The sequence below is a fragment of the Triturus cristatus genome, chromosome 4_2 (genome assembly GCF_964204655.1).
Source record: "Triturus cristatus chromosome 4_2, aTriCri1.1, whole genome shotgun sequence".
Classification (NCBI taxonomy): domain Eukaryota; kingdom Metazoa; phylum Chordata; class Amphibia; order Caudata; family Salamandridae; genus Triturus; species Triturus cristatus.
The window spans coordinates 504,297,804-504,319,598 of record NC_140586.1 but is presented as its reverse complement, the minus strand read 5'-3'; the positions used below and the strand labels follow the sequence as shown (position 1 = coordinate 504,319,598).

Sequence of the window (21,795 nt, the reverse complement as noted above, 5' to 3'; positions counted from 1 at the left end):
CAAACTAGTAGGAAAGTATGTCAAATGCTCACCATTAATCTTGTATCTTTTTATACTACAATGAAATCTTCATGAAATGCCCACATATCACCATCCATGCACATGCTTGACATGGGACGGGACTGGGCTATTTAAGTACTGAGAAATCAGACCGGTAGAGAGGTCAAATAATGAAAGAGCAAATTAAATGAAAGGAACAAAAGAAGGTAGTTAAAGCAATGTAGGAATAATTTATAATACAAATAAAGTGGGAAGGAAGGAAATAAAAAAGCATTTCTTTTTAAGCACTGGGAAAACATCATCTCCATGATCCTGTACGGAGCAAAAAAAAGGGTAAACACCAATACCTCTGAATTTTACACTTTTTGAAAACATTAGAAAACACTAAATAATCTTCACCGGAATTCAAATAGAAAAAAGATTTTGGTATGGCTGACTCATGTGTGTAATTGATTATTGGTTACAGGAAGCAACTATTGGAAGCCGAACGGAAAAGGTTATTAGGGGCTGAGGATACAGATAATGCTCCTTTTACAGACCAATGTATCTCCATAGCTGACAGCATTAATTAGTTATTCAAATAGAGCAGCTATTGTGAAAAGGCAAAGCATTTGTGACCGTTTACCTTGGTATTAGCTCTATATCAAGGTGAATCTTTGATTCTTGTAAATGAGCAGGGCCAAAGTCAGCCGGAGGATGTGGTATGATCTTCATATTAGCTGCGAAAGAAAACCATCAAAAGCCATAAGAAGTAATGGGGTTTCCTAAACATATTTTAATAAAAATAAAGCACCTCAATTTACCTTTGCTAAGACAAAGAAGAATAGCAATACCTCATTCTAAAGTACTCCAAGACAGAAGATGGCAAGGTATTTTATGCTTGCTATCCTTCACATTCCCAAGCTCTTCCTCTATGTGTCTCTCCTCTCCCACTTCATCTGTCTCCATTCAGTCCTCTTCCTAGCCTCAAATTAACCTCTCTCAATTTCTGTCTCCACATGCCTGTCTCTCTTGTGCTCTCCCATTCTCTCTCTCTCTACATCTCCAAAGCCTCCGTTCTTTTTCATTTTGCCCTTCTGATGCCACACATCTCTGCTTCGGCTTACCTGCTGCTACCTCTACCAAACTACCTTTACCTCACAAGCTCTAGTACTACAAATTTCAATCTACACCATTTCTTCTATCCCCTACTTTTAGACCTGCTCTCTACCTACCTAGTGACATAAGCAATAGTGACACTACACCCAAAGACTTTGAAGGACTCCTTCAACCTTGCCTCTAGCTCACATAATTTATAGGGATGAGTGTGTGTGTGCGCACATGTTTGTGTGTGTGCACATGCACATGAGGGACAGTGAGAGCAAGGTAGCCATTATTAAAGGGAAGAGGTGTGGCGGCGCGGCCAGGGCAACTGTCTTGGGGATTTGGGGATCGCGGTTCGATTCTCGGCGCCGGAGGCAGATTAGCCCAGCACCATGTGACTCTGGGCAATAGCTTGCTTAATCTTCCCGACGGCCCCCAGCGCCTAGAGACCCTTACGGGTGATTGTTCGCACTTTACAAATGTGGATTATTATTATTATTATTGTCTCTCGCTTTTCCTGCCTCATTGTGCTGTCTCCTGGTTTCAGGTGGCAGAGAGCTGGAGTCTTCATATTGTGAGCACATTTAGTATTAAGGTGACCATTCATAGCCTAATTGTGGCCCTGGCATATTGTGGGCACCATGACATATTATGTACACAACAGTGACGGCCGGCACAGTTAAGCTGAAGCGGGGTGGGGTGGGAAGGGGGGGAAGTGGACAGATAACGGAATAGGTATAGTTAAATAAATAAATAATACCTATTCTGTCGTCTGTCGACTTCCCCCCTGCCGCGCCCCGCTCCGCCACGCTTGCCTGTGCCAGCTGCAGCTGGTACACAGTAAGTGTTACTGTGGCCATTACTAATATAGGGGTAGTTATCTTTGGCATATTAGTGATCATCATTTAAATCACTGTCTCTCAAGCATAATGGTTATTCGGGCATACAATGGGCATCTGTGGTAGTACTTTGGCCATCTCAAACACTTGGTCATCCCAAGCAAGGTGGCATATTGATGGTCATCTTTAGCATAACGAAAATTTTCCTAGCTATCGTAACGGAAAGTTTCAATTCTATTAAGGACTCGGAGGCGAGGATTATGCCTTCTTTCTTCACTTTATTTTGTACAGCAGCACAGAAAGAAGTAGATAAAGACTACGTTTCCCATGAACCATAGGGAAAAAGTAGTCATTTACACTGTGATAATAACCAATCAACAAAAAGCAACAACGTCCAATCAGGGCCTCTCCAGCTCCCTATAGTCCTTTGTTAGTGTCCTGATCTTCTCTTTCGGAGCGCGAAGACAGCCAAACTCTCAACTTCAGGAGTCCTGTTTGTGGGTATCCGAACCTGCAACAAACAAGGCAGTATTACCAGGTGAAAAAACCACCCTAGGTATTCAGTAGCGAGGGAAAGAAACGCAATAGATACACCATTCTAACCATACATTGGAACAGATAAATCAAACACAACATTTTCCATACAAGTTCCAAAGGAAACTATACTTACTTCAGTATGGGGAGGGATGTCCTCTGAGAGTACAGGGCGGGATAATCCTCGCCTCCGAGTCCTTAATAGAATTGAAACTTTCCGTTACGATAGCTAGGAAAATTTTCATTCTATGTCAGGACTGGAGGCGAGGATTATGCTTGTTTAAAGCTTGCCCACAACCAGCTGTGCCATATTTAGGATAGGCTTGAAGTAAAACCGCTTGAAGGTGGAATCTGAGGACCAGTCCGCTGCGTTGAGGATATCCTCCAAACGAGCACCCAGGCCAAACGCCTTAGACGCCATGGCCCCTCTCGTAGAGTGCGCCCCAAAGAGCCTGAGGGTAATGCCTGCCTCTTGCATCACCCAACGAACCCATCTCGCGATGGTGGGTGAGGAAACCGCCTTAAAGGGCTTCCGGAGCGCAATGAGAAGCTGACGCTCACCCGGGGGACGGTAGTCGTCCGTCATTTCCTCGTATGCCTTGAGACAACGGACCACACAAAGTTTCGTAGAATCCGAGAATTCCGGGTACGAGATGACTCTCGTGTGGCATTTTGTACGACGTGAAAGGGTAAATGTCACTCCATCCGGAGTGAACATCCGGCCCGAGATATCAAGAGCGCGCACATCCGACACTCGACGGCTAGACACCAGGCATAGAAGCATTGCAAGTTTTGCTGACAGCTCCTTGCGAGATAGAAACCTATTGGGTTGCCATGACAGAAAAAGATTCAGGACTTGATTAACGTCCCATAAAGCCGAATACCGAGGCTCCGGCGGCAAGGAGAGTCGAATACCCCTTAGGAGTCTGCAAATCAAAGGATGCTCACCCACAGCCGAGCCACCAACCAGGACATGACACGAAGAGATGGCAGACCTGAAAGTGTTAACCGAGCGATAGGCCAGGCCGTTGGACGCCAAATGCGCCAGAAAGTTCACAACGTGGACCACATCTGCGACCACGGGATCGAGATCCCGTCGCAGACACCAACGGGACCATCTGCACCAAGCAGATTTGTATCTTTTAACGGTGCTATCCGCCCAGGCCTTGGCAATGAGGTCTTCAGCTGTTCGCGAAAGGCCTGGGGCTTGCCATCTGCCCCGGAAATCCTCCACGCCATAAGCCACAGTGAGTTCGTGGATACTAGATGATGCGGAGTGCTGTACGGATCCTTGAGAAGATCCGGAACCCGAGGGAGTAGGATTGGAAAATCCCAAGAAAGTTCCAGTAGAACCGGAAACCACACTTGAGACCTCCACAGAGGGGTGACGAGAACCAGGTCTGCTAGCTGTCTGCAGACTTGGGCCGTTGTCCGGGTAATCATCGCAAAGGGAGGAAACGCATAGCCACGCTCCTCGCTCCAGTCTTGGAGAATTGCATCCGTTGCTGCCGCCCGAGGATCGGGCCTCCAGCTGAAAAACCGGGGAAGCTGGTGATCCAAGCGGGACGCAAACAGGTCCACCGTGAAGGGACCCCAAAGCTCGCTGAGCGTGAGAAAAACCGTACGGTCCAACTGCCAAAGACTGGAGTCCCGGAAGTGGCGCGACTGGAAATCCGCCTCCACATTGTCCCGGCCGGGAAGATACTCCGCTGTGACCGACACCTGAGCGTCCAGGCAGTACTGCCAGAAGCTCGCCGCTAGGTCTGAGAGAGCTTTGGACTTGGTGCCTCCAAGATGGTTGATATAGCGGACGGCCGACACGTTGTCCATCTTCAAAAGTACACATGACTGTACGGAGTCTTTCGTCCAACACTTTACGGCAAACGAGCCGGCCAGAAGCTCGAAACAATTTATATGTAACTTCTGTTCGTCGGGAGACCACAAGCCCCCCGTGGAAAGATCTCCGCAGCGAGCGCCCCAACCCAGCCTGCTGGCGTCCGACTCGATAACCAAATCCGGGACGGAACCGAAGATCGCTCTTCCGTTCCATGCCTCCATGTGCGTCAGCCACCATTGGATCTCGCTCCGAGCCTAGTCGGATAAGCGGATCTTGTGGGAGTACGAAAACCCCTTCCGGAGAAAGTATGCCTTGAGGCGCTGAAGGGCCCTGTAGTGGAGCGGACCCGGAAAAATCGCCTGAATCGAAGCTGAGAGAAGCCCCACCACACGGGCCAGCTGGCGAAGAGACACTCTCTGATGCGCCAGAACTCGACGCAACTCGTGGCGAATCTTTGCGAGTTTCTTGGCCGGCAGACTTAGAGTGGAGGCAGTGGAGTCGATGACGAACCCCAAAAAGGTAACGGACTGCGCCGGCTGAAGAAGGGACTTTTTCTCGTTGATCACAAAACCAAGATCTTGGAGGAGAGTCACTGTCATCTGGAGATGATCCGATAACATACGGGGACAGGGAGCCATCAAAAGGAGGTCGTCGAGATACACGATCAACCTGATCCCACGAGCCCTCAGGAATTCTACCACCGGTTTGAGCACCTTGGTGAAGCACCAGGGCGCGGAAGAAAGCCCGAAAGGGAGAGACGTGAATTCGTAGATCCGATGGCGCCAAGCGAACTGAAGAAACCGGCGGTGTGGACGGAAAATTGGGATTACCAGATACGCGTCCTTCAGATCCAGACGGACCATCCAGTCGTGAGGGTGGAGAACATCTCGAAGGAGGTGGATACCCTCCATTTTGAAATGGCGATAGACCAACCATCCGTTGAACTCGCTGAGATTCATGACCGGACGCTTGTCCCCGTCGGATTTGTCGACCAAAAAGAGATTGCTGAGGAAACCCCGCGGATGGAGCGTGGTGAGAGAGATGGCGCCTTTGCGAAGAAGGGAGGCCACCTCCTCGTCCACCAGACGTGCGTCGTGAAGCGAAAACTGAATGGGTCGCGGAGGAATCCGTTGCACTGGGTTTCCAAAATACTCTATGTGGAACCCCCTCACTGTCTGAAGAACCCAGGCATCGCGGGTGATAGATAGCCATGCCCCGTAACAACTTGCCAGACGCCCACCTATGCTTTGTGGGGAAAAAGGGAGAACACTCACCAGAGCTTGTGTTAGACGGTCCTCCCCTGTGTCCTCTGCCTTTGCCGCGGCGTCCTCTTGTGGGGTAGAAATTCCCAAACTTCGACTGGTCCTGGTACTGACCGGAGCCTCTCTGGGTGGTTTGATGATTTTGTCGACCGGTCGATCGGCCCCTGCCTCGACCGGCCCCTCGAAAAACCCGAGGGAACACTTTCTTAATGGTGGATTGTGCCCTGTCCAGTGACGTGAAGGTGTTCACGAATTTCCCTAACTCTTTGATGAAGGGTTCTCCAAAGAGACCTCCCTGGGCAATAGCTCCCGCCTCTGAATCTGCCAAGTCACCAAGTTTGGGGTCGATCTTAATAAGGAGGGACCTCCGCCGCTCGGTGGAGAGAGCGCAGTTAGCGTTACCTAAAAATATCACCACCCGTTGAGCCCAGCCTGATAACATCTCGGGCGAAATCATAGACCCCGAAGCCTTGGCTTCCTCTGCCATATCTAGAATTTTTGTGGCGGGCCCCAGGACGTCCAAAAGCTTGTCTTGGCACGCCCTCCAAGAATTGTCAATGCCCTTTTTTGGGTCCCAAATAAACTTCTGGAAGAAAGTCGACATTCTAGGATCGATCTCAGGGGTAAGGGCAACCTTGCCCTCGAGGGAAGGGCGGGGGCATTCAGCTCGGAGACAACTGCGAGCCTCCTTTTCAAGCGGGCGCCTGATATGTTCCGCGACATAGGTCGCGACTTTCTCGGCTGGGACCCAGTCGGAGGAACGTGGGTGGACAATGTCTTTGGGGTCCAACATGTCTGAAGGAGTTGGGGGTGGTTGTAAATCAGAAGGCCCCGAAGGGGTCTGCGGGACTTGCGAGGGCCGGGATGGGAGCCAAGACCTGGACGGGCTGGCGTCAGGATCCCCGGAGGGCAATCCTGGAGCGGGAGAATCAACTGAACTCTTGCTGGGATGGCTATCGATGAAGGCTTGTCTTAGGCGCTCAAAAGCGTCCACATCCACCCCCTGAGCACAGGGGCGTTTAGGAGGCGGTGGGCCCGGGAGTTCTTGGGAAGTAGAAGGCAGAGCTGATCTACGCTCTAGACGCGAGAACGCTCGTTCTATTTTCTGCGTCAGCCTATCCTCCAAAGGGGAGATGGCTTGATCCACAGCTCTATAAATAGAGGTATCCACAGCTTCATAAAAAGCGTCACCCCATGGCATATCCGCCAGAGGGTCTTCCTCCTCCTCGTGGCAATCCTCATAAAAATCCATCACAGGTGAGGGAAGTGTAAGTAAAGTTTTTTTGCGCTGCAATTCGCAAAAAAATATTAACCAAAGCTGGGTGTCAGCTTATAATATATACACGTGGCACAAACCACTAACTTTGTTGGGTGACTGGCCCGGAGGGGACAACGCTGGCCAAAGTAATTATAATCAAATAATTGCAGATAACTGGGCTGGGATTGTCCCCAAAAGAAAGCCAAAAGGCCACTACAGACCTCCAAAGGAGGCGTCAGCGCTCAACGAGCAAACACAGACTCGAATCCGTTTCTGTGAAGGGAACGAGTGTCTAATTATACAAGATGGGCCGCGAGCGATATTGCCAGACTCGCGGACCCAGTACAGACCGTTAAACGGCGTTCACCTCAGCCCAGAGCTCCGTAGAAAGCGCGCGCGTCTCTGAAAAAACATTGACGAAAACCAGAGACGCGATGCGTCAAGCCACAGCCTCCCACGTCCCCAGGCGGCGGGAGGAACGGAGCGCGCCAGCAGCGACCGTGTAGGAGCGAGAGGGAAACCTCTCGGTCCCGCGGTCGGAAAAAGCAAACACATGCGAAAGCAATGTCAGAAGAAAAAACTTACGAAATACAAACGCGGCGACTGCGTGAAGAAACTGAAACGCGTTATCTACTAAAATAGCTAAAAAGAAACACCACAAGGAAATAGCCACATAAGCAAATCTACCATGAACATCGTGCATACAAAGCGATTTAGCACAATATAAACCTTAAAGGTACACCATAAATATCACAAAAGCCCCCCCAAACAGTAAAAGACTCTGAGGAGACTTAACTGGCTGCGCAGCAGTGAAGAAAGAGAAGATCAGGACACTAACAAAGGACTATAGGGAGCTGGAGAGGCCCTGATTGGACGTTGTTGCTTTTTGTTGATTGGTTATTATCACAGTGTAAATGACTACTTTTTTCCCTATGGTTCATGGGAAACGTAGTCTTTATTTACTTCTTTCTGTGCTGCTGTACAAAATAAAGTGAAGAAAGAAGGCATAATCCTCGCCTCCAGTCCTGACATAGAATTGCAGCCATGACATTCACTGGCATATTGTGGCATTTCTTGGTGTCGTCCATAATAAAGGGTGATTGGAGACAATTATTACTGATGGTTTGTATTACTGGCTTCCAGGGGGCACTTGCTGCAATTTATAAATGATGTGGAAGCCCTTGATGATCTATGTTGATGTAGCTCATTATCACTTCCACTGAGGCAATATTTTTCTTTAACAAAACTCAATTTCGCAGGTGAACTAAAGAAAAAATGATAATGCCATATATTTGCTTGTTGAACATTTGTGCCCACAACCATGAGAGGGCTTGAACTGAAGTAGGTGTTAATAGCTAGGGTGAAAGGAAAAGTACGTCTACCTTGACATCAATTCCATATTTCTGAATTTTAGCACATTTTCTTGACACCTTGGATTAATTGTCAGAAAATACCTCAAAATAGCTCATTGCAATCTGTATGTGATTGTGAATCAACTTGGAAGGGCAGGAGATGGGGGAGGATGGGAAAAAGAAAGTAAGGGAAGGTAGAAGGGAATCTAAATGCTACATATGTGAAAAAGTGATATAAAGCCATATCAAATTGCATACCCCATTATTTGAAGTACTTATAAAAAAATATGTAGGTATATCATGGTGAAACTGCACAGTTTAGACATCATTCTTATCATAGTTTTCTTGAAGAGAATGAACCCCCAGTCCGCCTCTACCTTACTATATGAAATCTTAGACTTCTACAATTATACCTCTCCACCGCTGCCTCTACACTGCTTCCCCTTTAGTTTGCCTCTCTCTCTCTCTTCTTACCTCCTCCAGTCCCCACCCCAAAGCCATACTCTCCTCACCACCGATGAGCAGTAAAAATATCGAATTTGTTATATCGACCTACAATGATATAGAGTTTCTAATATCGTAGGGACAGAATATCGATGTCAAGAATATCGCTGACCAGAATATTGACCTTAACCCCTTCGCCGCGGCAGGAATTCCGCCACGGCGCTGGGGGGGTTTGGGGGCAGCGCGGTGGCACTGTGCTCGTGATGGAACCGCTCCGTCACGAGCCACGGTTAAGCTGTGCTCATGACGGAGTGGTTCCGCCACGTCTCCGCCCACTGCGCTAATCGCCCGCACAGGCGGGGAATTAGCGCCGCGTGGGCGGAGCGGCGGCCAACGGCCGCAGCATGACGGAACCACTCCGTCATGAGCACAGCGCAACCGTGGCTCATGACGGAGTGGTTCCGTCATGAGCAGGGAAGGGGTTATTTTGTTTGTTTTTATATCGAAGTTAGTAATATCGAAGTAACTAATATCGTTAGCAAAAATTTTGTTGTTAATAATATCGATATTTATATTAGAGTTATGTATTTTAGTAGGTATTTTATATGTATGTTAAACATTTTTTGTAATGTATTTTTATTATTTTTAAATATATGTATTAAATGTTTAGAAATTTTTTAAAGTAAATTTTGTGTTTTAGTATCAGAGCGGGTTGTGGGTTTATAGGGGAATGGGGTGGGAAGTAATTTAATTATAATTAATTAATTAATATGTTTATATTTATTGTTATTGATTATTAATTTATTGTTAATTAATTATTAATTGGTAATTACTTTTTATTAATTGCTTAATTGATCACTGAATTAATCATGTTAATTTTTATGTGTAGCGGATTGTGGGTTTATGAAGGAATCGGGTGGGAAGTAATTTGATAATTATAAATTAATTAATATTTTTAAATGTAGTTATTGATAATTAATTGTTTGTTAATTAATTATTAATTGGTAGTTAATTTTTATTAATTGAATAATTTATAATTATATTAATTATAATTATTTTATTTATATTTTTATTTGTTAGTATTGGTAATTAATGTATTATTAATTGATAATTAATTTTTATTAATAGATTAATTGAAAATTAAATAATTGTGTTCTTTTTGATGTGTAACGGGTTGTGTGTTTATGGGGGGATTGGGTGGGAAGTAATTTCATTTTCTTTAAGTAATTATTAATTTAATTTTATTGGTATTTATTATTAATTTCTTCGTTAATTAATTTTTAATATCTTATTTATTTTACAAAAATTATTTAATTAATAAGTATGTTAATTTAACCCCTATGCTATCCAACACTTTCCATACTGTTGCACTCCCTTGAGTGGGAATAGTAATTGTTACCCCTACGCTATCCAACACTTTCCCTAATGTTGCTCTCACTGGGGTGGGAATATTAGTTTGTACCCCTACGCTATCCAACACTTTCCCTAATGTTGCACTCACTGGGGTGGGAATAGTAATTTTTACCCCTAAGCTATCCAACACTTTCCCTACCGGTGCACTCACTGGAGTGGGAATAGTATTTTTTACCCCTACGCTATCCAACACTTTCCCTAATGTTGCTCTCACTGGGGTGGGAATATTAGTTTGTACCCCTACGCTATCCAACATTTTCCCTACTGTTGCACAGTTTTGAGTTGGAATAGTAATTTTATTAACTCTGCTATCTAATATGTTTTATATTATTTTAGTTAACGTAGTATATAATTAATATCAAAAAGAGTACAAAAAAGATTTTTTTATTTGTATATATATTTATTAAATTTGTATTTATATTATTGTTAATGTGTATAGATGTATTTATAATATATATGATATTTTACAAAAAACATATGTTATTAAAATAATTATTACCATTTATTAGTAAGTATATATGTTATATATTATATGTATATGTTTAATTTATTTTTATATTTTATATATATATTATTTATAATTTTTAAACATTTTTTCACTATGTTCATTTTAATAATATGTATTTACTTTATTTTACATTATTGTTTTTACTTAATAACAAACGATATTTTTAACAATGATATTTTTGACATCGATATTGTTAGGATGTCGATATTCTGGATCTTGATATTTCGCCTCCGATATTTTTGACGTTGATATTCTTGTAGTCGATATTCTGTCAGTGATTCCTCACCACCATCTCAATTACTCAACAGAGCTGAAGAACACACACTGGACAAAGATATACAGCAGAGGAAGGGGGAGAATTAAGAAGAGGACCAAAGGAAAGGGTATTATAGTGATAATTGAAAACATTTACAGATGGAACATTGAAAATCTCAGCGCTGTGTTTAAATCTCATTGTTGCAGCACATGTGGTTGTGCAGTTGTAGCATGTCTTTCTTGACTGCTGTAAATGTGGATTTACTGGTCAAAAATGATTGTTATATGAATAATTATTTTTCTGTCAATGACATACCATTAAAGGCAGCATTGGCCACAGCAGCTGAGTATAAACTTAATTCCATGGGCAGACCAACGCAAGTGGGAGCAATGTGCCGGACCTCTGTTGCCAGCACTGGTTGGGCTTGTTGTCCTACAAAGCCATTGAGAAGTTTGTTGATGACATTCTTCACCAGAGTGTGCCTTTCTGCAGGTTCAGTCATGGCCTGTAACAGAACCAAAGTACAGCACATTAACTAGAAGTAGGGGCCCACTGCCCACAAAAAGATTTAAAAAACAAAGTGATGGGAATTACCTTCATGACATTCTGAATGGTTTTCTTGTCAAGTTCAACAAACTCAAATTCCTGGCCAAATAATTTAAAATATGCAGATATCAGCGGAACTTCAGTTGGCAATGCCTTCCAACCCAACAACTATAGGTATAGGGGACAAAATAATGTGTTAGAAATTGTTATTTTAGAAACTGAATTTGTCACAATGGCATTGCCCATTTTAGGTTGGGGCCATTCATTATAAAGATTCATTTTTTTAAATCCTTTTTCGTTCAAGAAACATTATTCGTTTTTTATAATAAAAACCAATACAGAAGAAATTAGGTGGGAGAAGAAAAAGGTTCAGCATCCCACAGTTGCATAATGTGTACATTTATGTGATACATACAGATATTGACGTTAAGGGCAGGACATGGGATAACAGTGGGCATAAGTCCAGTTCTTAAGAAGTTACAGAAGCATTTGGCACTTAGCTATGGGCATCAAATAGGACTGGCTGAAGTGAAGCAAGTGGAACTGTCTGATGTACACCTTTCGCAAATATCCCGGGGCATTTTGAAATTTTATTAGGGCCTGATTTTAAGTTTAACAGGGAGCTTGCCATTCATTAGAGTGGTCAAAGACATTATGTCAGTCAGCATGGCCAGACTGCTCACCATATTTAGAGATCACTGTCGGCTCACTGGTGATCTCTGTACCTTCACAGGAACCACTACCACCCATTAGGAGTTTTCTGCTGTGGTGTGGGGGTAATTCTTTTCTGTCCAGCACTGCCAGTTTTTTGTGGCATTTACAGACAGGAAAAAGAAAACAGACCGTCCGCTCTAACTGGGGCAGGCAGTCTGATGTTCTTATTATGACAGCCTCTACTTCTTCGGGCCATCAACATAAACTTTCCAATGGCAGACGCAGTCGGGAACCATCATCAGAAAGAGGATGGTGTGCCAGCCTCTATACAGGATGGGCAGACCATGGGTTGGGCCGACAAGGTACTCCATGACGTTTGTGACAGAGTTCCTTGTCAGCCAAACTGTAAATCCTCCTCTTATTCATCACTTACAAAGCCACATGATCTAAGGGCAAGCGTCTGATGCTCGAATGTTTCAGGTGCTGGATGCTGTGCATTGTTACAGGCTTTAAGTTTTCTATGCATAAATGGAGGATAACATGCAATAACAATGTACATTCAGGTTTCACTGAAGGCTGTCACAGTTTGTTTCATGCTGACATGTTGTATTGGTATGTAACTCATTTACTGGGTGGGTAGTTACTTAACATTCCCAGTTAACATTCATCCAAGTTCTACAACCTTCAAATTATGGTTTAAGCATTTTATCCAAACCATTTACGAAAACAATTCAATACACAATGACAAAAACATTCACGCAACTCACTCATAATGCACCCCAAATTAAGTAACTCACAGTTTTTGCAATCTGCACTATCTTTTTATGCATGGGAAACTCAGCAAATGGAATATTCTGCTTCCTGAGAGTTTGTTCCAGTCCTTCCGCTCGTAGAGCAACCTATAGAAATGAAAGGCAATCCGTTTGGGTGGAAAAAGTGCATCTAAGAGTCGCATATTCACAGGATGCTAGTAAATGTACTCTAGAGCATTCATACAAATACTTCCAGTTTGACCTATCAAGGCGCCAGTCAGTAATTCGCCTTTCTCTCGAGCAAGGGGTTGAGTCAGAAAGGGAGGGAGGGAAATGGAGGTTTGCTCACCTTAGTTTTTGCTGACCTAAACTTCATGTGCTGACTTGGCCACACAAGAATGAAGGCTTACAGACAACAGGGCCCCTGCATAGGCATAGTTAAATCATCTAACAATTACCACATTAAACTGAGCTTAGGAAGGATCGGTGTCGAATCAGGAGCGAGAGAGGGCTGTTATGAAAACACATCTAACCTGCCACCACGCATGTGAACAGGAACAGAGCCATAAACATAAAGAAGGTGGCTTACTGCAAATACAGTGCTCTTGAGGTCCCGGACAACAAGAGAGTCACTTTCAAGTTCCTCACTCACGCCTACAAACCCTACACGATGAAGGACCAGAGTACCTGAACCACCACCTCACATTCCACGTACCTGCCAGACAACTCCGATCCTCCTAACTTGCTTTCGCCTCAATCCCCAGGATCCACAAGACCGGAACCGGAGGAAGGTCATTCTCCTACCTCGCTGCCAAGAATGGGAACACCCTGCACCTCAGGCAATCAGCGTCGCTGACCTAATTCAGACAGGACCTCAAGACCTGGCCCTTCGAATAATCCTCCACCCAGTCCGACCAGCAGCCTCCCTCCCCCAGCGCCTTGAGACCCCCACGGGTGAGTAGCCATGCATTACAAGCCCTTGATTGATTGAGGATAATATCTGGAAACTTAATATTACAAAAAGAGCATCCCAACATCCCTTTTCAGGAAGTTATATCTTTTACACGGGTCAAAGTATTCGGAAAAATTCAAGAAGAATTTTCATTTAAATATTATTTCAGTGGTATGTACCTCTTACCTCTAAAATATCCGCTTCTGCACCAGCTATAAATCCACGAATTTTAGAAAGCATGAAGACAGGAATCCTTGTACTTGCACTGTTCAGTAAGAAAGCATTTGCAGAGGCACCAACCAACAATGAATCTAGATATTAGGAAAATAATTCAATTACTCATTCGGAATCTTCTCTACATGAAGCGTTAATTCATAGTCTATTTAATGATACAGTATAGTAAGTACTCTGTCATTGTTAAATGCTAACATTATGGAGGACAATTTAGGGGGTGCACTAATGAATATCCAGAGGCGTTTTAAAGGATGGGCAAAATGGCCAATTGCCCAGGGTCCCCACCTTCAAAAGGGTCCATTGGTAAAGTGATTGCTATAGTTAGAAGTCCAACATGAAAACTAGATTATCGCAAAGAAAAACAGATTCTTTTAAAATTTAAAAGCTGGGCATGCATAACTGAAGCTTAATTTGCATGCCTGGCCTGCCACAACTTAAACATCTCACTCTAAAGCAGTGAGTTTCAAGTTCTTGCAAGTAAAATGATCTAGATCTCGGTGAAAAAGAAATGGCTTTATCAGTGCTTGTTAAAGCTCTCCTTTGGCGGTCTTTCGATGGTGGACACCAGATAGCTTGAGCTTTTTGCTTTTTTCCATGCCTTGTATTGTTTGACTTCAATAGGGCTGGCAATAGCTGAAAATGGGTGATAAATCTAAAGTTGCTCGAAACAGGAGACCCCAAAGTAAGTCTTGCCCAGGGTTCCCAAAAAGCCTTAAGGTGTCACTGTGAATATCAATATCAACAATATCGAGATACAAGAATATCGAGGGGAGAATACAGAGGGACAAATGCAAAAGTGCATATAGGGAAGTATATAGGGGTTTATAGATTTACAATCCCTAACTCCACATCTACCTAGCATGAAGATATATAAACCACGTAGTTACATATATGTGGAGTTAGGTATAGAAAATCTAGACTTACCGATGTCAATATTTTTTTCCGATACTTTTTGCTCTATATTCCTTCCCACCAATGCTGTGGGTTTGATTTTCAGGGTGTGCACAAACTGAGGGTTGACTTTGGACGCAGCGGCTTCTCATTGCTTTTCTTTTGGTGTCCATGACCCTTTCTATCTCTGGTCTTGGAAGCCATGAAGTTAGACTGCCGCCGAAAGTAAACATAACTCTGCGATAGCTACTAGACTGCGCCTGATCCAATACAACTATTTACAACGGGTATACTATACAAGGCAGAGACTGTGGAAGGCGGACCTGGTGGCGTCTCCGGAATGTCTGCGATGTGGGCACGGGGAGGGATTCCTTATACATACAATATGGCACTGCTCAGCAATTACTACGTTCTGGAGGAGGGTCATAGAGTGCCTCTCGGAGGTTCTTGGGTGGGATGTCCCTGTCTCACCAAGATTGGGTATCTTGCACATTATGAGGACATCGGAGGTAACTTCTACAAACGACATCTACTACTATTTGGGCCTACACTGGCAAAAAGGGACATCGCAAGACTATGGAAGGCAACTGCCCCACCATCGTTATTGACCTGGAAAAGGGGCTAGATTTTTACATTGGCATGGAACAACCAGTCTTCAAGGCTAGGGCGTGCCCGCAGAAGCATTCCAAGATATGGAAAAGATGGGCTGAGTACCGGGGCCTGTGGTTGGAGCCCTCAAGCCCGGAGGGGATGGACACTTCGGCATGGACACCGGGGGTAGCGAGACAGTGGAGGGGGTGAGCAGGATATATGTGTTTCTTCTGGGGCGGCAGGGCAACCTGAATGACAAGGGGTATGGTTTGGGCGCAGCACACGGGGGGGCTCAAAATGGTAATGATTTATTGTATTGCTCTTTTTGTTTCTACACTGACTGTATACGAGTTGTCAACTTCATCATATTGTGTTTTACTTTTGGTCGACCACTCCCTATGTTAGGAGGTGCAGACCAGCATGTGACTATTGACACAATAAAATGTGTTTATTAAAAAAAAAGTAAACATAATTCACCCTGTTTAGGTTAGTTTGTTTCCACTCCTTCCCATCCACCACGCCCCCAGGATAAAAGGGGGGGGGGGCAGCCAATTTACTTTGTAATTTGACATAGAACAGTCTCCAGCCTGGGAAGAAAATGTTGCAATCTTCATAATCCTCTGAAGTGCTCTGCAAGAAGGCAGTTGTCTTTGAATTAGACCCATGACTGGCACGTATCTCGGTTGCTGCCCTGGTGTGTCTTCTACAATGGACAGCCCTCAAAGTGGATGTCATTGAGTGATAAGGAGGAACAATGACAAGTTGTCGGAGAAACTCTGTAGGGTGGCCAGTAGTCAAATGTGGGTAAGCGCCTGACCTACAAACCTATTGACCCGCGGACCGCAATAGCGGGAACTGCAGAGCAAGCAGCCAAAGGAGGTCCTCTGTGAACCGGACCCAGACCCAAGAAAGTTGTCAGGATTTGCTGGCAGTTTGGCAGAGAAGTGAGCCTTCTTTCACCATGGGTTGCCCTTCTGGAGTTCCCTATATGTGAGGGATGCTGCAGTACCCCACAGATATAGCTCCTGACTTAGAATGTAAGGGGTACGAACAGATTCTATAAGCGAATAAGCATGTTAGAAAACAGAGAGCACACAGAGTTCTATTGCAGGAGACTCACTTGCCAGATGACTTGGGTAGGCTTTGAAATGGAGATGGTGAGGGCAATTGGGGTGCTCAGTGTACTCCAGAGAGGTCGAGGTGTGGATATGCCCTGGGGTTTCCTTCACTATGAAAGAAACAAATAGAGGAGAATGCTATGTCCTAGCAGTGAGAAAGCTAGTTGGGAATGACCTGTTCATACTTAGCATGTACACCTCGAATATTGACCAGCCCCAGTTCTAGGAGCAGATGCCGGATCTCCTAGTGAAGTATATGCACCTCCTGACAGTTCTAGGGGGTTGACTTATTGGTGTAAGGGGTATTCTGAAAGATAGGTCTTATCTCCCTGTCACAAACTCCCTGTTAGCCCCGGCCTCCAGGCACTTACAGATTAGGCCCATAGTTGGAGTTAAGTCGACACTTGTTGAATGCTCGATTCTGGGAGCACTCATTCCACTTACAGGGATACAACCGGAATGTCCAGTTAGAGTCAGAATAACATATGGAGGCCTTGCACACCTCATTTCGTCTGTCCAACTACTTCTGCAGAACTTTAACCCACTGCTGTAGAGTTGTAAATGGGGCGCCAAGAGAACCACAATACCAATTCCACGGCTGCAGGTAATGGTGTTGGATGGTGTGGGATTTTGTGAGAGCGTAAGAAATAAAATTAGGCATTCCATAAATAAGAGAGAAACATCCAATAAATTGGCACAATGGGACTCCTTCAATGTGGTAGTATGTGTCCACTGTATGTCATCAATACATGAAGCACAGAAACAAATATTCTCTAAAGTACATGACCTCGAGAAATGAATACAATGTCAAGAGAACAGATTGGCCAACGGGAGAGATGGGGCAAACACCTAGCTGAATGAAAGAAACATATGCTACAGCACTGGAAAGCCTCAACTGTCTGGATTACAGGATTTACATGACACAGAAACATCATACGTAATGGAAGACAGGGGCAATGCTTTCCTGGCTGGTTAATTCAGAAACTAGCTAAAACCCAGTTGAGAATACAATGGACAACAATAGGGAAAAGGCTATACCAAGGGTGAAATGATTTGGTATTCTTTAATTATTATACAAAATTATACACAGAACTGCAGCTAGCCTTTCCCAATAGAGCTGATGACTATCTAGATAGGACCACCCTGGACTCTATAGTACCAGGCCAGCTGGAGCAACCTGCTATCCTGTTGACGGTGCAAGAGGTAAGGAAAGCAATCTTTGATTTGGCCCCAATGAAGGTCCCAGGAATAGATTTCCTGCACATATAATGTAATGCCACATACTTGGACTTGTTGGCCCCAACATTAACTGAGATGTTCATGGGGCAAACGCAGAAGGGGCACTCCCTTCCCCCAAAAAAGAAAAAGAGGCTTTGATAGTGCCATTCCCTAAGGCAGGTAGGGATTAACAATTCGTTCCTCCTGTAGGCCCTCATTTATTCTGAATACAGATGACAAGCTACTCAATAAAGCCAAAACTAATTGACTGGTCTACAAACTCCCAAAGTTTGTCCATCCATATCAGCGTGGATTTGTGCCGGACATATCACATATGCAAACATAAGACATTGGCAGCGGTCATGGTTGCCATAATATTTTGAGAACACCTTTGATATGGTCAGCTGGGGATGCATCTTTGTGACCCTGCATAGAGTGAACATGTGCAGGAAATGATGAGATAGATGTGGTTAATGGATGATTATCCTACTGCCAGAGTGAGGACAAGCAGTGTAATCTCAGACAAAGTCAAACCGCTATCTCCTTTCATCTTTGCATTGATCATGGAGCCTTCGGTGCAAATAGTGGTAACAGGTATGGCCTAATTCAGTGGCCAGGTCATGTTATATCACTTTTGTTGTATGTCTGGAATGATGACCAAGGCTTTACTCCAATAGCTGAAGTGTTAAATCACTTTGGGATTATCATTGAGCTGATGGTGAAGTGGGCAAAATCAAATTTTTTTACCAATATGTAAGGATCGCACTGTAGGAGACTTCACATTAGGTTTGAGCCTTATGGCATGGAAATGACAGTCATTTAGATACTTGGGCATACAGATATATCACTTAGGAGTCAATATTGTATATGGTAACACAGGCAGTGCTGTAGCATCCCATAAAGGATACATGGTATTTTGGAGAAATCCCCTGTCACAAATGGATAGACAGGATCATTAAAAATGGTCTACTGTATTTTTGTCACCATTAATTAGTCAAAGTACAATGTAGATCACTCAAAGATGAATAGCCTTTTGTTGGCTCTGTTTGGAATAACGATAGAGAATGGGTGGCTCTTTGGAAACTCTGGGCCCGATTCACAGAACTAACTTAAGACAAAATCCTAAACTTACTACCATTTTCGTATTCACAGAAGGCACTTACTCATTTTGGTATTCACAGAAGACACTTACTCACTTCGGTATTCACAGAAGTTAGGAGTCCTAACTTTAGGACTCCTTAATGCCTTCTGTGAATGCCGAAAGTCTTAAAGTTAGGATTTTTCTCAGTTTAGGAGTAGTAAAGTTAGGACTCCTAACTTTAGGACTCCTAAATGCCTTCTGTGAATACCGAAAGTCTTAAAATTAGGATTTTTCTCAGTTTAGGAGTCCTAAAGTTAGGACTCCTAACTTTACTACTACTAAACTGAGAAAAATCCTAATTTTAAGACTTTTGGTAGTCACAGAAGGCATTTGGAGTCCTAAAGTTAGGAGTCCTAACTTTACTACTACTAAATTGAGAAAAACCCTAATTTTAAGACTTTCGGTATTCACAGAAGGCCTTTAGAAGTCTTAAAGTTAGGAGTCCTAACTTTACTACTACTAAACTAAGAAAAACCCTAATTCTAAGACTTTCGGTATTCACAGAAGGCATTTAGGAGTCCTAAAGTTAGGACTCCTAACTTCTGTGAATACCGAAATGAGTAAGTGCCTTCTGTGAATACCAAAATGAGTAAGTGCCTTCTGTGAATACCAAAATGGTAGTAAGCTTAGGATTTTGTCTTAAGTTAGTCCTGTGAATCGGGCCCTCTGTCAGCCAACAGAGGAGGCTGGTCTGAGAGTGCTCAACTATGAGCTGTGCTACGTAGGGGCACAGTTGCATGGGGTGATATGGTGGTTTGTAGATGTCCCCCCACCCAAGAAAATGTGGAATCCGTGACAGAAGTTCTGTTGCATCTATTTATCAGGCCCCATGTGACACATGAAAGGCAAGATCTGCTACTGACCTCAGCCATATAGGTGGTTCAAGAAGCCTATTACTGAAGCCATATAAATATGACCCCAACATACCAATAGTGCAGACACTAGGCAGGTAGACAGACCTTCCTGCAGGTACTGTGCACTGCAAGACAATTCCCTATCTACACACTTCAGTGCAGGAATTTACAGCTTGGAGCAGGTGGGGAATTAAAACAGTAAAAGAGTTAGAACGAGAGATGGGAAGGAGAGGCTTGGGCAGAAACCCTCCCAACAAAAAGAGGGTCTAGAAGGACAGGCTTGGGGAGGGACCCTCCAAAACAATATATATATATATGTAGCTCAGAGGGTAAAAAAAACCAAAATAAAAATACTGAGGCAAGTCATAAAATACGTTCTGGGTCATGGCCTACACGCAAAACAACAGAGAAGATGCCACAACTCCAAAATGCCACACTTCCAAAATACAGAAAACCAGCTCAAGGGCAGGGCAGTGCAGAGAAAAAAAGTCGAAGTATGGGGCTGGGGAGAGTGAAGGGACGAGGAAGCACTGGACATCACAGCAGGAACCTCACATAGAGCTTGTTTTGGGAAGTTGCTTCTGGTGGGATATCCTAGAACCCACTAAGTCTGGCTGCCTACAACTGAAAATGGACACTACTGGTGTGGAAGGAGGCAGTGATTATTACTCTAGGAATCCTTTATTGAAATAGACAGCTCAGACCATTCCAAAACATGATGCAACATGCCCATGGCTCTTTTTCTTTACTCTGCTTAAGCAGTGGCCAACTGCACATCTTGCGGGAAGCGGCAACATCAGAAATGGTGACGAAACCTGTGCTACAAACACTATTGTGGTTGTGCAATGGCAGGAAGGCTTCTGTATCGGGAACTGATAGGGGTGACCAAGGGCCATCTTATCACTATCTGCAACACATGGGCAGCTGACATAACTGGGGACCTGCAGATTGAAGCGAAAGGAGGAAACGCCGGACGATTGCGCAGCGACTTGGTCTAAATTTAATTGACCTGAGATTTCGACGAATGACGTGAAGAATGCCAGGTCCCCTCTAGATGAAGCAAGTGTTTCGAGGATTACGAGATTGACGAATCGGGCCAAAGCAGATGCCCTTTTGCTCTGAAGGTTGATTAATTTGGACTGCATACAGAGTGTACCCCCGTCCTGAGGAAGCCAATAAGAAAGTGGAGGCTGAAACGCGACCGCGTCGACACACAGACGAAGGAGGAGTCCGCCTATTGTTTTAATTAAAACATTTGTTATTTGGCATAAAAAATTAGGTTAGAGGGATGATACCTCTGATGCCAAGAGGACTACCTTTCAATGTATCACTGAGATGGAGAAGTGAACATTTTTAAGAAGTAGTTAAGGGGAAAATATAATTGATGTAGTTGTTGTATATATGAATATTTATATATGGATTGTCTTTCAATTTGATTTTTGAATATTTGTAATGAAATTGTCTAGTTCTTTGTATAATTCATTTTGATGCACACTGATGGATATTTGCACCTGAAAAATAATCATTGAATTTGCTATAAGAAATAGCGGTTTGCCAAGGTAATTTATAAACTTGTGTGCAAAAATAAAAGAGAGATTTATCCCTCTATACCAGTTGTTCGTATATTGTAGATAACTGGGGACCTCATCAAGAGGGAATAGGCACAAGCAATACAATAGACCCATAGAGTCTCGAAGTGTGCTAGTTTTCAATTTGCTGCATCAAACATAACTTTCAACCGCTCCACAGTAAATATTTCCTAGAGGATGATACAAGCATGCGTTACTGGGTGGGTGAAATTGGTTTTCTGGGGGAAAATATTAGAGGTTGTGGACAAAGTGAGTGACAGGACTGGAATTGTAAGCCCCAAGATCTATTTGCTATGACATGGTGCTAGACCAAGATAGAAAAAAAATCTGCATCAAATTCATTAACATGAACCTGGGGTTCACAAAATGGTGGATTGCTCAGGCATTGAAATTGACATGGGTCCCAGCATTAGGTACAGGATAAGAGAACAAGTGTAGCGGGTAGAGATTGAGAGCACCAACATCCACA

At 43.9% G+C, this 21,795-nt stretch overlaps 1 protein-coding gene across 3 annotated transcripts in view; it reads right to left on the bottom strand.

The window, feature by feature from the left end:
• LOC146834618 (vitellogenin-A2-like) overlaps positions 1-21,795 on the bottom strand; it is a 512,107-nt gene that overhangs the window by 262,368 nt on the left and 227,944 nt on the right. For all 3 annotated transcript variants that reach the window (XM_085602090.1, XM_085602091.1, XM_085602093.1), the window contains exons 14-18: positions 13,877-14,001; positions 12,784-12,885; positions 11,381-11,500; positions 11,102-11,291; positions 626-719 (exon numbers count right to left, since the gene is read on the bottom strand). In XM_085602090.1, coding sequence (XP_085458216.1) covers positions 626-719; positions 11,102-11,291; positions 11,381-11,500; positions 12,784-12,885; positions 13,877-14,001 — 631 coding nt within the window. The remainder of the gene's footprint in view (positions 1-625; positions 720-11,101; positions 11,292-11,380; positions 11,501-12,783; positions 12,886-13,876; positions 14,002-21,795) is intronic.